The 15,253-nt window shown below is 52.0% G+C and overlaps 1 protein-coding gene across 1 annotated transcript in view; it reads right to left on the bottom strand.

Annotated features, from left to right (window-relative positions):
- INTS3 (integrator complex subunit 3) overlaps positions 1 to 6,220 on the bottom strand; it is a 38,539-nt gene extending 32,319 nt beyond the window's left edge. Inside the window, exon 1 of the mRNA XM_080824362.1 lies at positions 5,930 to 6,220. Coding sequence (XP_080680488.1) covers positions 5,930 to 6,085 — 156 coding nt within the window. The 5' untranslated portion in view covers positions 6,086 to 6,220. The remainder of the gene's footprint in view (positions 1 to 5,929) is intronic.
- Positions 6,221 to 15,253: the final 9,033 nt, after the last annotated feature.

Raw genomic sequence — 15,253 nt, 5'->3', positions numbered from 1 at the left:
GGTTGGGCGTCTGCTTTCCGCTCGGGTCCTGATCCCAGGGTTCTGGGATTGAGTCCCACGTCAGGCTCCCTGCTCAGCTGGGAGCCTGCTTCTCCCTCTTTCTCTGCTGCTCCCCTCCTGTGCTCTCTTGCTCTGTCAAATAAATACATAAAATCTATCCCCCCAAAAGTTAAAGGCAAATTTTAAAAAATGAGTGTGAGGAAAGGAAAGGAGAACAAAAGGCCAAATTGACTGAACCTCTGGACAAACCAAGGTGGAGACAGGTGCACTGAAGTCCACCCAAGAGGCACTCCAGTTTCAAAGGCCAACACATGCTCAATGTTCTAAGGAGACCTCAGTCACTGGCCCCTGTTCCAAAGAAACATTTAATACTAAATATTGAGAAGATACTGACAAATGTGTATCATATTAAATCGGTGAGCCTCTCCATTATCACCACCTAAAGTACTTCCCTTTAAAACTTTAGGACTAACCCCAAAACTATTTAAGGAAAACCAATTCCCAATTCCCAGTAACGGTGATGCTGGCAAATGGACAAAGGCAGGCAATTTACTTCCCCCTAATCCTACAGGTCATTGTAAAACACCTTGCTGAGAAGAGGTTCTGCTGCAGTGCTGAGAGGAACCCATGACGAAGGACAAGGGAAAAGGCGTGTAGGAATGAAAGGCAACCCTGTGTCTCCCTTCAGCATCGTTCTAAGGTCGCCTATACCCATACCTAACCGAGAGCCTAAGGTGGCACAGAGGAGAATGGAGAGTTAAGGCAAGGAGCTCCCACAGCCTCAAAACTCTGACCTGCATTAGGCCCAAAGCTATGCAGATTTGAAGGTATTACAACTTCACTGCCCGTCCGGTCTGACTAGCCTCCAAATTAGGTCAGCTCTGCACACTCAGCCTCCACAGGGCCTGTGTACTTGTGAAAAGGAGCTGTGAGATCACAGGAAAGCAGAGCTGTGAGATCCGGCACTACCTGGTCCAGCTCCCACACGAGGAGGAGAGGGGAGGGGAAACAGCAGGCTGGATTTTCCCTTTCTTCTTTTTTTTTTTTTTTTAAAGATTTATTTATTTATTTATTTGACAGAGAGAGAGAGAGATCACAGTAGACAGAAGCAGGCAGAGAGAGAGAGAGAGGGAAGCAGGCTCCCTGCTGAGCAGAGAGCCCAATGCGGGACTCGATCCCAGGACCCTGAGATCATGACCTGAGCCGAAGGCAGCGGCTTAACCCACTGAGCCACCCAGGCACCCCTGGGTTTTCCCTTTCTGAGTCGTATCCTGGTCTAACCCAAGACAGCTGTCAGTGTCGGGGGACTCAGATCCCCCAGTAGCTAACCCTGCTTACCCATTCCAGAGACTCCTTCCTAGTCTGCCGAACCAACAGAGATGCGAGAGGTCAAACGGCAGCCAGCTAATGAGCACACCGACAAGCGTGGTATGGAAGGGTGCCCCCCACCCGCCAGACTTAAGCTAATCTTGGGTGAGTTCCTTAGCCTCTCTAAACCCTGGTTTTCGGGGCGCCTGGGTGGCTCAGAGGGTTAAGCCTCTGCCTTCGGCTCAGGTCATGATCTCAGGGTCCTGGGATCGAGCCCCACATCGGGCTCTCTGCTCAGCAGGGAGCTTGCTTCTCCCCCTCTCTCTGCCTGCCTCTCTGCCTACTTGTGATCTCTCTCTCTGTGTCAAATAAATAAATAAAATCTTTAAAAAAAAAAAATAAATAAACCCTGGTTTTCTTATCTGAAAAACAGAAATAGGGGCACGTGTGTTGTTCAGTTGGGCGTCCGACTCAATTCCGGCTCAGATCACGATTTCGGGGCTCTGGGACTGAGTCCCTGGGCAGGCTCCGCACACAGCCGGAGGTCTGCCATGCCTTCTGCCCCTCCCCCACTCATGCTCCCGCTCCCACGCTCTTGCTCTCTCTCACAAAATTAATTTTTTTTAAAACCCTGTTTGTTTAAAAAAAGACAGAAATACCACAAGGTTGCTCTGAGGATCACACAAGATAACAGACGTGAAAACACCCAGCACACAGTCTCAGTTAAATTATAAATTGTTCCATTTGTGAAAAAGTTCAGCAACCGCACAACCCAATCTGTGAAGACCAGCATCTCCTGCTCCCACTTCTAATGGCGTGTCCTTGAAGACTCCGGAAAACGGAGCCCTCCTACTTACTACAGGACACGGTTAAGTCCCTGCCCAGGCTGAAAAGCTTCCTAATTAACCTCTGTAAACTTTTGCCTTCTAGGAGAGAAGAGGAAGGAAGCGTAAGGGAGGGGAGGGGAGGCCTGAGTGCTGGACCCTGTACCAGGATCCTTACACAGTGAGGATCAGCCTACGGAATGGCCAACTTACATATGGCTGTGATCTAACACACAGAGACCTTGGGCAGAACTAGCTTTCTCAAGGCCCCTCTTTAGTCTAAGCTCCACTCAGAGGCTTGAGTCATTTCTATGGGTCACTGCCCAGTCAAGAACAAAAGTGGCCTCTTGGAACAGGGAGGCCCAGCTAAGGATGCAGGAAGTAGGAGAGTCCAGAATTTGGATGCATGGATAAAACTGATGAGGAAAGAAATGTGAGGGCGATTTCTAGGCAACAGAGATGTGGAAGATGCTGCTCTTCGCAAACTACAGAAATCACTTTTCCAAACAGGGATGGGAGGAATTACAAATCGTTCAGAGTGAAAGAAGGACCACAACCCACCAAAGAGGCCTGCAGGAAGTCAAATCCCTACAATCAGGTAGCAGTAGCCCTCGTCCCCCCCAAGTCCCCTGAGGCCCTTAGCAAACTTGGAATCATATACGCAGTTGCCAGCAATTATTGGCAGAGTGGCTCTGTTCTGAGTAAGCCGTCCATGACAGCCCCTCAGAGAGCTGAGTAAATGTTTACCATCTCTAGGAGCTTCTGAAATAATTTTTCTAGTACCAAGAGTACCTGCCCATGTTCTGCACGACAGCAGCAGAGGACGGAGCAGGGCAGAGTAGGGGAAGGCCTTCCAGGTTGCCAGTATATACCTGAAGCTTGGGGCTGAAGGCAGAGAGATCCCTCTAACCTCCCAGTTTCCGCTCCCTTAAACGGGTGAAAAGACAGTCTGGTAAATTACGTGTTAAACAGAGTTCTCTCATGGGAAGTCAGTGGCCCTAAAAGAGCAAAGTCCACTGTCTTCAGGAAAAGAAGGTATGTTTCAACCTACAAAATCCCCAAGAGCCCACATTAGTGAGGAGTTACTGAATAAGCTGGGTTCCAAGTACTCTATAGCCAAGAGTCACTTCTAAGTGCAAGGAGGATTTCAGGGGAAAAAACTAGAGATGGCTCAAAGCCTGTTCCCTGGAGGTTCTTCAGAGACAAGAGATGAATTATCCCTTGGAGGAACCCTGAAAGGGGCGCACCTCTACCCAATGCGACCCTAAGACCTGTCCATCGTTTAAGAGGAAGTTCTGACTTGTTTAAGCCACAGTTCCGCTTTCAGCCTGACTTCAGAGCAGACCAGGTCCTTCCCAGCAAGGAATGAGCTAGAGCCGCAGAAAGTAGACTAGCTGCATGTTCTAAACGCCTCCAATCTCTGGCCCTATTTTTATCTCATTCCCCAACGTGGAATGGGATGGGCAAGAATTTCCCCTTCAAAGAGAGAAACAGAGCCAAAGAGAAGAAAGGACACAACAGATGTTCCCTTGAGTAGAAGATTCACAGCTCCCAGCTGGGATGCTCTTCAGCATCGTGTCCATCCGCCAGGACTCTTGAGGGGCCTTTCCTCACCACACCCAGCTACAACGACCCCAGCCTCTTTACTACCAGGTTTTTGAGGTGCTTTTTTTTTCCACCCTCCTTGTGGGTATGCTAACTCAGTCTTCAGATGAGAAGCTCTGCAAAGCAGACTTGGGTCTCCCTCGTCTATATTCCTATGAGACTGCACACAGGAAGCACAGACAATTAAGAAGCTACCTGTGTTCCTGGGCAATAGGTATGCCTGCGATGGAAAGTACCATACCAGAACAAACACAGACCAGTCATTCAGCAGCAGGTTTTGATAACTTCTGCATACAGAGCTCTGTGGGGAGACCCAGAGGAAGAAGCCGCTAAGTTTCCCCCTTAGGGACACTCTAGTCCAGTGGGAACCATACACATGCGTTAAAAACATGGAAAATTCAAACGCAAAGGGTAAAGGCCAAAGAAGGAAAAGGGGGAGCCAAGAAATGCTGGGAAACATTTACACCAGGAAGGATAGGAAGAAAAAAGGGAGAGAGAGACCTTCTCTGCCCCTTCTCTCTGGAAACAGTTTAAAGTTCACTCTCAGTCCAAAAACACACAAAAAAATGCTTCCTCTCTTTCATGGTTCCCTCCCACCATATCACTGAGTCTGCTAGCAAACACGTCACTGTTCAGAACAGGACGCTGTGGTACAAATCAGCAGAGGCAGGATGAACCCTCTGGCAATCAGGGTGGGTAATAAACAGATTTTTGTCCAACGCTTGGGGGCTTTTTCCCTCCACCCAAACTGGTGGATCAAAGGCTATTTTCTTCCTACAGTTTCAGAGCTGCAGCACCAGAACATTGGGCTCAACAAATACTTAGACAATGACAGTGGCCAGTTCTTAAAGTGGGCAATTCAAAGTGCCAGACAATCCTACAGCCATTTTTAGTGTTTTGGGAATATATTATTTTTAGTAGCATTGTTTCTTCTCCTAATTTGCATCTACCTTAGCTGATTAAAAACAGCAGAAAAACTTTGATTTCTCTAAATGCACACGGAATTACGGGGGAGAAGCAGGATGGAAAACCAGCCTGTGAGCAGACATCTGCCAAAGGATGATCCACAAAGTTATACCCCGCCACCTTGATCTGCAAAGTTCATTTCTGCATATATGTTCCATCACTTTGCATCTGAACCAACGTTTTTTTAAAATCTGAACTATGAATTCCACCTATCTGCCTGCCCACCCTCTACGACTGATAAAGGGCAGTGACAAAGAAGCAGGGAAATGGGGCCACCTGAGTGGCTCAGTTTTAAGCATCTGCCTTCGGCTCAGGTCATGACCCCAGGGTCCTGGGATGGAGCCCCACATCGGACTCCCTGCTGACTGGGGAGCCTGACACTGCCCCTGCCTGTGCTCGCTCTCTGTCAAAGAAATAAAATCTTTAGGGGAAAAAAAAAAAAAAAGGCAGGGAAATGGTCAGGGAAGGCCAGGTGCTGTTCTTGTGCTCCTCCTGTCCCTGAGTGAGCCCGGAGTTGAAGGCATCAGATGTCACAAACAGTCCCGCAGTCGCGTGTCAGCGCTGGGTCTCCTATTCCGAGCCGTGCGTCTACCTGAGCGGCAGCATCCGCGCGGTCGGGGACGAGAGGGAACGGGTGGGGAAGAAGAGGGTCCACTACCCAGCGGGACTTCACTCGACCCTCTCCCTCTGCACCCTCCCGTAGGCGAGGGTACCCTAACTAAACGCCACTGTCTCGGGTCTCCACACGTCCCAAATGCGCAGTGCACATCGCCGTCAACGGACTACGTCCACGCGAAGTCAGGGCTACCTAACAGGGCGCTTCGAAGCCGGCCGCGACCTCCTGCCAGCGCCCCCGACGCCCGCACGCGCGCGCCGTATCGTCCACTCAGCCAGCGCCCCGGCCGAGGCAGGACAGGTACGAAGCGGACGCGCGGTCCCTGCGAGGAAAGGAACGTCAAAAGCACAGTCGGCCGATCCGGACGGCGCTTCCCTTCCTCCTCGACACCCCCCACCGGCCTCCTCCGAGAGGCTGCTGTTGCCATGACAACCGGTCCAGGAAGTCGGCCGCGCTCCTTCCTCCCGGAGCAGGAAGTGCGGAGCGGCGCTCGTGCTGCCTCGGCACAGCCTGGAGGCCCGGTCCCCGGCCCCCCGCCCCGGCCGCGCTCCGCGCCGGCGGCCCTCCTCGGCCCGGGCGCTCGGCCCCCTTCCGCACCCCCCACACCTACCTCCTCTAACTCATCCTTGGCATCCAAACTGGTTGAGAGCAGCAGCCTCCCCCCTCCTGGGGCTCCTGCTCCCGCTCCTCCTCCTCCTCCTCCTCCTCCTCCCGCCGCTCCCGCCGCAGCGGCCGCTGCCGCCCCCTTGCCCTTCTGCAACTCCATGGCCGCGGCCAAGACACGGGAAGAGGCCGGGGGGTGGACGGGCGGGAAGTCCTAGAAACGACCCCTCCGGGGGCCAGGGCCCGGGGCCGGAGGCACGAGCGAGGTCGGGCAGGGTCCCGCGCTGTCCGCCCCGCCCTCGTCTCCGAAAGGCCGCTCCTGTGGGGGACGCGGGCGCGGGCCCTCGGGGTCCTGTGTCTGGGGTGGCAGTGCTGAGCGAAGGCCGCCAGCTCCGGGGGTGCCGGGGGCAGGTCCGCACCTCCGGGCGGGGCACGCGAGCCTTCCGCCCCTCGAGTGGACGGGGCGCCCTTTCTGGCTCCCAACCCTAAGTGTCTGCCTCAGCAGCTGGGGACGAGGAGTCCTGCCCCTGCAGCAGGGGTAAGGGAGCTTCCTGGCGGGGCCGGAGGGCCGGGGAGCGAGGCTCCTTCGGATCCGACCCGAGGGGTGAGGGGGAGGCAGTGCGCGCTACAGGAGGACACCGAGGGCCAGCTTCTCCCCACACCACACAGAGGCGGCCATGGTGGAAGGGCGGGGGGCGGGGAGGCTGAGGGCGGCGGCGGCGGCGGCGGCGGCGGCGGGGAGGGCTCGCGGAGACCGGAAGCGAGCGGCCGCGGGGCCCGGCCTCCGCCAATCGCGGCTTCCGTGGGGGCGCCGAGTCGGCCGAAGTCGGCCGTCCGGCCTTTTCTCCGGCTGCCAATGGCAGTGAGACCGGCCTGATGGACAACCGGAGTGCCCACTCGCATCCCTCGTTGCTCTCGGGGGGCGGGACGGGAAGACTTCCGGGAGAGGGGTGGGACCGCGAGGCGATCAGGAAGGGGAGGCTGCGCCTGCGCGCGCCGACGGGCGTGTCCCGGCGCGCGTGCGCGGCGCCGGCCTCCGCCCTCCTCCCGCCCTCCTCCTTCTGGAGCGTGGGTGGGAGCGCGAGTACCTGCTGGGTCCCGGCCTGGCCGTGGAAACCCGAGTCCTGGCCGCGAGCCGGCGGTACGGGGCGGCGGAGTGTCGCCTAACCCTCGCCCTTAAGCTGTCCCAGGCAGAGACGGTCAGGCGGCACGGGGCCAGCTCCCAGGCCTGAGCGCGCGTCGCAGAGGCGTGTCCGCGCGCGAGCACCACGCACCCGGCGCGGGGACCCCCTCGGGCAGCCCGGATCCCTAGAGTGGCGCCCGCCCTAGCCGGGGTGCTGAGCGCCTCAGCCGTCTCCAGCCCGGTGCTGAGCACCTGGGTCTGCCCCGGCGTCTGAGTCGGCCCTCAGCCGCAGCCACGGAGCCCGGCGCGACCGCACCTCCCGTCTACTCGGGAGCACTTCGGGCCGCCCGGCGCGCGGATCCGAAGCCCGAAGCCCCGCTCCCGTGCGGTCCTGCGCTCTAGAAGTGCAGACGGGGGTCGCCCGCCGGAGGACTGCTGTATGGACTAACGGGTGGGAGGTTATTTTTAAAACTGAGGTTGGTCAGATACGAGCTACACCCCAGGGGACTCCATATCGTCCACACTCGGTGGGCTGAGTCTCTTGGGGACTGCACACGTGCGCCGAAATGACGCGGATGATCCTTGGAGTCGGCTCGCCTTCGTTGCCTTATTGTGTGTGGTAACTCAGGACCGTAGGCCGGTGACTCTGACTTTCAGTAAATCATCTTGCCTGTAAAATAAAGCGGATTGGTTGGTCTCCACCCTTGGAGCTCGGAAAGTCGAGTTCCGTTTGAATGTACTTTGGGTTCCTTCTCGGGGCACGGCACTGCGTTAGCCTCTGAAGAATACACACGTGTCATGACAGTGTGACTACTATGGGTCACTGGAAACGCAAAGATACGTCAGACAAAAGAAGAAAAGTTAGGGTTAAAACACTATGTTCACACTTTTCATTGTGTGTGGGTTTTTAAAAGTGGGAACTGGGGAAATGCACGCCCATGTTTGTAAATACAGAGACTATCTCCGGAAGCACCCACAGAACCCCAGTAGTTATTTGTTGTCTTTGGGTAGGAGACTGGCTGCCTGGGAGACGGGGTGGGAGAGAAACTTTTTACTGTGTATGTTTTTGATGAGTTTTGGGATGTTGGTGAGGTCTGGAGCTTACGGCCAAGAAAAAATTCCTGAGATGTCTCAGGGGCAAAAAAGGTGATTTTAATAAAGCGCGGGGACAGGGCCCATGGGCAGAAAGCTGCTGCACTGGGGTTGTGAGGAATGGCTGGTAATACACTTGGGAGTTGGGGGAAGCAAGGAAAAAGGGAGACGTCCAATAGGACTTTGATATATTAAAGAAGGCTTTCAGGATGCTAGAGCCCTTGCCAACGTGAAGCTGAGGTGGTTTTTTCCCTCTGGTCAAGTATTAAGACTGTTGGGAGTTTGGGGCGCCTGGGTGGCTCAGTCGGTTAACTGTCTGCCTTTGGCTCAGGTTGTAAGAGTGGGTTGGCCGAAGAATGGCCATCCTGAAGGCCGGGAAGCCATTTTACTGAGCGTCCCTAAGCAGCCCACACGGCGTACGTGACTTGAGATAAGAGAAACTAGCTAAAACCTAAAAAACACCTTAATCATATACCACCAGGGCAGTTAGGCGATGGCGCCACAGGGACCAGCTGTTAAAGAAAAACAAATAGTTAACTTGCAGAGATCACAGTCCTGCAAGACTGGAGTCTCCCTTGCTTTGCAAATATCCTGGTGATTTACAACAAAAAGGCTATCTTTTCAATGGCCCAATTTCTAGAGACAATGGCTCAGTTCCTCAAGGCCTAAGGTCGCCCTCCCCACCATAAAACTGAAGGAGGCTGAGGCAGAAGGAAATGTAAATAAAGTTAAATTTCTTCTAAACCTAAATCTCACTTAACCGCCAGGGTGACGCCGGGGTGGCAAAAAGTTAAACAAAGTTAAACTGTCAAAGTGGGGCGCAAGATATGTATGTAACTATGAAAAAGTGCCTTGAAAATGCTATATAAACCCTTGGCTTCGAGTGCTCGGGGTCCTTGTTGAAACCTGCTGCGCCGGGCAGATACTTGGACCCCAACTAGCTGGAAATAAACCTCGCTGTGTGACTTGCATTATTGAGAGTGTCCTCTGTCTGATTGAGGGGTGGTCGACTCCGTACCCTAACAAGGTCCTGATCCTGGGGTCCTAGAACTGAGCCCCACATCTGGCTCTCTGCTCAGTGGGGAGCCTCCCTCTCCCTCTGCCTGCTGCTCCCCCTGCTTCTGCTGTCTAATAAATAAAATCTTAAAAAGACAGTTGGGAGTTTCCTGGAGGAATACTATACTCTTCTGGTTGCAAGTCCTTGTTGATGGCTGCAGGTTATAGGGGAATCTCATTTTACCTGCGTTTCCTTTTACCTTTGTTCTCCACATCACAATGGAGGGTAGGGTGATCTTAGGGCTCCCGGAAATTGAGTCTATGGATCTCTGGAAGTTAGGCTATCCAAAAGAATGCTTTTTCCTTGTACATCACTAAGACATTTGTAAACTGCGGGAACTCAAGTCCTGTAGGACTGTGATCTTTATCAGTAACCATTTTTGTTTCCCTTCCCCTAGTTTTAGGGCATCCAGGAGGGCCTGAGGAATGTCTCAAGTATCCCACAGTGGTGGGGGGCAGGGATCAGCTTGTGCTTTGTCCTCAGCTTCCCTTCTGCTCATCACTTTGATAGTTTTTAAATTAAGCACCATGTAAATGTAGTACCTTTTTTTGTTAATTTTATTTATTTGGCAGAGAGAGGGCACACGTAGGGAAAGCAGCAGGCAGAAGGAGAAGCAGGCTTCCCGTCAAGAAGGGAGCCTGACTCGGGGCTCAATCCCAGGACCCTGGGATCATGACCTGAGTTGAAGGCCAGGGTCCTGGCATCAAGACCCGCCTGGCTCCCTGCTCAGCAGGAAGCCTGCTTCTCCGTCTCCCTCTGCCCCTGCTTGTGTTCCCTCTCTCGCTGTCTCTCTCTGCCAAATAAACAAATAAGATCTTCTTTAAAAATTTCATGAAATTGGATAGGCAAAGATTTCTTTTCTTTTGTTTTTCCTTAAGATTTTATTTATTTATTTGACAGAGATCACTAGTAGAGAGTCAGGCAGAGAGAGGGGGAACCAGGCTCCCTGCTGAGCAGAGAGCCCATTCGGGGCTGGATCTGAGGACCCTGAGATCATGACCTGAGCTGAAGGCAGAGGCTTAACCCACTGAGCCACCCAGGCACCCTTAGATTTCTTAAATAGATACAGAAATCATAATAGAATGAAGGAACTGACTTCACTAAAATTAAGAATTATCCGTTAAAAAACCAGTAAGAGTTAAGCCATGGACTAGGAGGAAGTATTTGTATTGCACATATCTGACAAAGTATTGTGTCAGAAGATAAATATGTATCTAGAGTTAGATAGGTACAGATATACAAAAGACAACTCATTTGAAAAAATGGACAAAAGACTTGAGTGGACATTTCACAAAAGAGGACATCCACATGGTTAATAAACACATGAAAATGATGTCAACATTATCAGTTATTAGGGTAATTAAAACTACAATGAGATATTGGAAATTCTAGAGTAATTAGAAAATGGAATAAAAGACATCAAAATTAGAGAAGAAGTAATATTAACTATTCATAGATGACATGACCCTATATATAGAAAACCCCAAACAATCCACAAAAAAGTTCTTGAACTAATTAGTGAATTTGGCAAAGTTGTAGGGTAAAAGATCAACACACAAAACCCACCTGTGCCTCTACACCAGCAACGAGCAATCTGGAAAGGAAATTAAGAAGGCATCTCTGGGGCACCTGGGTGGCTCAGTGGGTTAAGCCTCTGCCTTCGGCTCAGGTCATGATCTCAGGGTCCTGGGATCGAGTCCTGCATTGGGCTCTCTGCTTGGAGGACAGCCTGCTTCCCTCCCCCACCCTGCCTGCCTCTCTGCCTGTGATCTCTCTGTCAAATAAATAAATAAAATCTTAAAAAAAAAAAAAAAAAGAAGGCATCTCTGAAGCTTCTGGGTTGGCCAACATGTGAAGGTTGGGGAGAGTGGCTGGTCTGAAGAGGACAGAGAAACTGCATGCCCCCTCCCCACGCCCACGCCCCCTCCCCACGCCCACGCCCACGCCCCCTCCGTAACTCTTCCATCTGCCTGTTCCCAAGTTGTATCATTCTGTAATCAACCAGTGATCTAGGGTGGTCCCAAATGGGAGATTTGGAAGGTCCTAAACTCTCCTCCATGGACACACAGACTCTATGGCTATGGGTGGTACAATCCCTTCTGAAAAAGACCTGAAAACTAACTAAACAGCTCCTTCACAACAAACAAAAAAAGGGCCACATCAGGACTGTGGGAAAGACCCCAAGGAGATGATGAGGGAGCAGAAGGCTGGCTGAAGACAAAGCAGAAGTAGACAGCCTGCAACGTCCCCCCACTCCCACCCCTGGGTGGGGCGCCTGTGACATTCTTCCAGGACTCTCCCGACCGTCTTCAGAGTAATGCCTTTCTAGAGGGGAGGAACAACCTTAACCTGACAAGGGCAAGGCCTCGGGTATCTCATAGGTCTTCTTTAGCCCATGAAAGTTCTTTTGAAACCTCTCTTCTCCTTATGCCCCCAACCCCACAGTATACATAATAAGCCCCCCCCAACCCCTGTGCAGCAGCTCTTTCTGCCCACGGGACCCCTGCGTTTTAATAAACCACTGTTTTGCACCAAAGATGTCCCAAGCAAGAAGTCTTTCTTGGTTGCCGGCTCTGGACTTCACCTGACTGAACCTCACCTTTATGCCAAAACCACATCGAACGGCTCCTGAACGTGGGGCTTCGAGTTTTTACCTCCGGACTCTGAGCTTCGGGGCTCTTTTCTCTTCCCTTTCTCTTCATTTCTCTTCATTTCTGGGGCTCTTCAAGCAGTGCGGTCTTACTGGAACACTCGCATGTCGACTGCTCAGGCTGCAGTCCTCTGGCCCGTGGCTGCTCTATGGGGAGGAGAGCGTCTGCCTTTAGGCTGGAGGTTAGTTCCCTGGCCGAGATGGCAATAAGACCCGGAAACGTGATGCCGTCTCTTTATTCCTGTTCTTATATAAAGTTGTCTCTCTTGGGCACGGGACAGCCACCTAAGTCACCAGGACGGCTGCCAGTCTTAAGACTCCCCTGTGAGGTTTCCTCCTGCTAGATCTAATGTGATCCCCTCCACATCCCCGGTCTACCTGCTTCTGGCCACGGGACTTCCATTGGGAGCCCACCGAAACCAGTACCCGATTGAATTAAAAGGCAACTGGGCATGTTTCCTAGGGAAGTTGTCTGTAAAGAGCACATGAGTTGGAATGTCGCTTAGAATCAGGATGGGTGGGGCACCCGGGCAGCTCAGCCGGTTAAGCGGCTGCCTTCGGCTCAGGTCATGATCCCAGGTTTCTGGGATCAAGTCCCACATTAGGCTCCCTGGTCAGCCGGGACTCTGCTTTCTCCCTCTCCCTCTCCCTCTGCCTGCCGCTCTGCCTACTTGTGTTCTGTGTCTCTCTGTCAAATAAACAAATAAGTAAATATTTTTTTAAAATCATGATGGCTCTCTACCTTTACTGTTTTCCATCAGTGTCCTCTACAAATTACTTAAATTCGAAAATTTGGTAATTTCCCCTTGTAAAACTTTCTTCTAGCATTTTCCATGGGTTAAAATGCCAGGGCAGTACACAGCCTTCAGGACATGAGATAGCACGGCACGGGTGTTTCAGTCCATTCAGCACACCCGTGGGCAGCCTGGGGTGCAACGGGGAAGGAGAGGGGAGACGGGGGAGACGGAACCTCTCCTACCGGCCGCTTACAGCAGGAAGGCGGGACTGTGCTCAACAACGATGTCTTGGTGAGGGACGCCTCCGGGCGCTTTTGACACCCGGGAACCTCTGATGTATTCTGCATGGGACGCCAGCCAGGAGTCAGGGGAATTTGGTAATGGACCTTCTTTACTCCTCTGGAACCATGGTCTCAGTAAGCTTCTTCGGTTCCCGAGGACTCTACTTTGGGGTGCCTTTTAACCCACTGGAAACAATTTGAATTGCAAAACCTAGGAAGGGACTGAGCTCCTGTAACACTGCTTGGCCTCAGTGGGATCTATCAGTGAGATGATCTCTGCAGGAAGCAGAGCAGATAGACCCAGGTACCTTCATCGCTCACACCTTAGGCCTTCATTGCTCCACACCAGGACTCCGACCCCAGGGCCTCTTGCAGAACGCGTCTGCCTGAGTACGTCTGGCTAGTCTAAGTAGGCCGCCTCCTGATAAACCCAGGTTGCTGGAGGACACACAGGCACTCCCTAGTAAAGGGGACTCTTGGTCTCACTGTTCACCGAATACTTGTGGGGGCTTCTCCCTCACTCATTTCCCGGGCTAATGGCAGTAATGGGAGCCGACTGGGGTTCATCTCCCTCGGGGCAGAGACTTTAAGGAATATTCCCAAGCAGCCGCGGAAACTCCCTCTGTTGGGGGAAATTCCCCGTCTTCTCTGTCCTGGACTGGACTACCTGTGCCCTTCGTTGCGTCTGCTCCTCTGTTGGAGTTGATGAGCTCAAGAACCCGCAACCCCTTCTCTGTCTTTGGGCAGCACTTCCCTTCTGTTTGTTCCTAGTTCTGCACCACCTTGAGTGCAGCCTGCGAAACTGGCTTCTAGACTGTCCTGGGAGCCTTCTGCACTGTTGGCTCCTCTACCCTCACCATTGAGAAGCAGAGAAGAGCACCCCGGGACCTAACAACACCCACTCCTGATTTCCCCACCAGCATCTCAGGTAAAAACTAAAGATGGGACAGACAGCGAGAGGGGGAACATAAGCAGGGGAGTGGGAGAGGGAGAAGCAGGCTTCCCGCCGAGCAGAGAGGCCAAGCAGAGAGCATGATGCGGGGCTGGATCCCAGGACCCGGGGATCATGACCTGAGCCTAAGTCAGACGACTGAGCCCCCCAGGCGCCCTGATAGATGTGTCTTTGAAGTTAACAACACTAAAGGTGAAACTTTTATTCTTTCTGGATTTACTGAAGGTCAAACAAATTCATGTTATCTCTGTTGCAAGTTGTTAGTAAAAAGATGACTAAGTGATGGTTAATTGTCTCATCAAAATTTTCATAGGTTTGTTAAAATAGTTTTCAGTCTTTGGTAACCTGAAACTTTAAAGTTTGGCTTGGATGATAAATGATATTGAATTCATTGGACATCTAGATCCTTTCCAAATAGGATAAAGTGCTAAGTCATTGATTACTGGATGTAGGTTTGTGCTTTTGGCTATTTACTGCAAAAAAACTAAGGATATTTGAGTTTGTGGTAAACACACTTTTCGCTTAACTGATCCACAAATTTGCCATCTAAAGAATTCTGGTGTAATAGTTCACAATTGGTTACTCCTAATTCTTCATGGGAGACGAAGCTTTCTAAAGAATGCAAAATTCTTTTTTTTTTTTTTTAAAGATTTTATTTATTTGACACGAGAGAGATCACAAATAGGCAAAGAAGCAGGGGCGGGTGGGGCAGGCTCCCTGCTGAGCAGAGAGCCCGATGTGGGGATGATCTCAGGACCCTGGGATCATGACCTGAGCCGAAGGCAGAGGCTTTAACCCACTGAGCCACCCAGGCACCCCTAGAATGCAGAATTCTTAAATGTAGTTAAGACTGATGCAAATCTTTGGGGGACGCCTGGGTGGCTCAGTGGGTTAAGCCCCTGCCTTCCGCTCGGGTCATGATCTCAGGGTCCTGGAATCGAGTCCTGCATCGGACTCTCTGCTCGTCAGGGAGCCTGCTTCCCGCCCCCCCCCCCCGCCTCTCTGCCTGACTCTCTGCCTGCTTGCGATCTCTGCCTGTCAAATAAATAAATAAATAAAATCTTTAAAAAATTTTTTTTTAATAAATAAATAAATAACCCACCTTTTGGGGTGCCTGTGTGGCTCGGTCATTGGGTGTCTGCCTTCGGCTCGGGTCATGATCCCAGGGTCCTGGGATGGAGCCCCACATGAGGCTCCCTGCTTGGTGGGAAGCCTGCTTCTCCCTCTGCCTGCGTCTCCCCCTGCTTGTGTTCCCTCTCTCACTGTGTCTCTCTCTGTGTGTCAAATAGGTAAATAGAACTTTAAATAAACAAATAACCCACCTTTGTGGATGTTAGATTCTGATTGTCCTTAAACTTGAGGTAAACTTCAGACAAACCATCACCTTGACTAATTCTGTGTGGCTGGGTAACGAAACCATTCCCTAAAAGCCAGAGCAT

The sequence above is a fragment of the Martes martes genome (genome assembly GCF_963455335.1).
Source record: "Martes martes genome assembly, chromosome: 15".
Taxonomy (NCBI): Eukaryota; Metazoa; Chordata; class Mammalia; order Carnivora; family Mustelidae; genus Martes; species Martes martes.
Note: the sequence above shows the minus strand (reverse complement) of the source record. Positions and strands in the feature narration are given on the sequence as shown.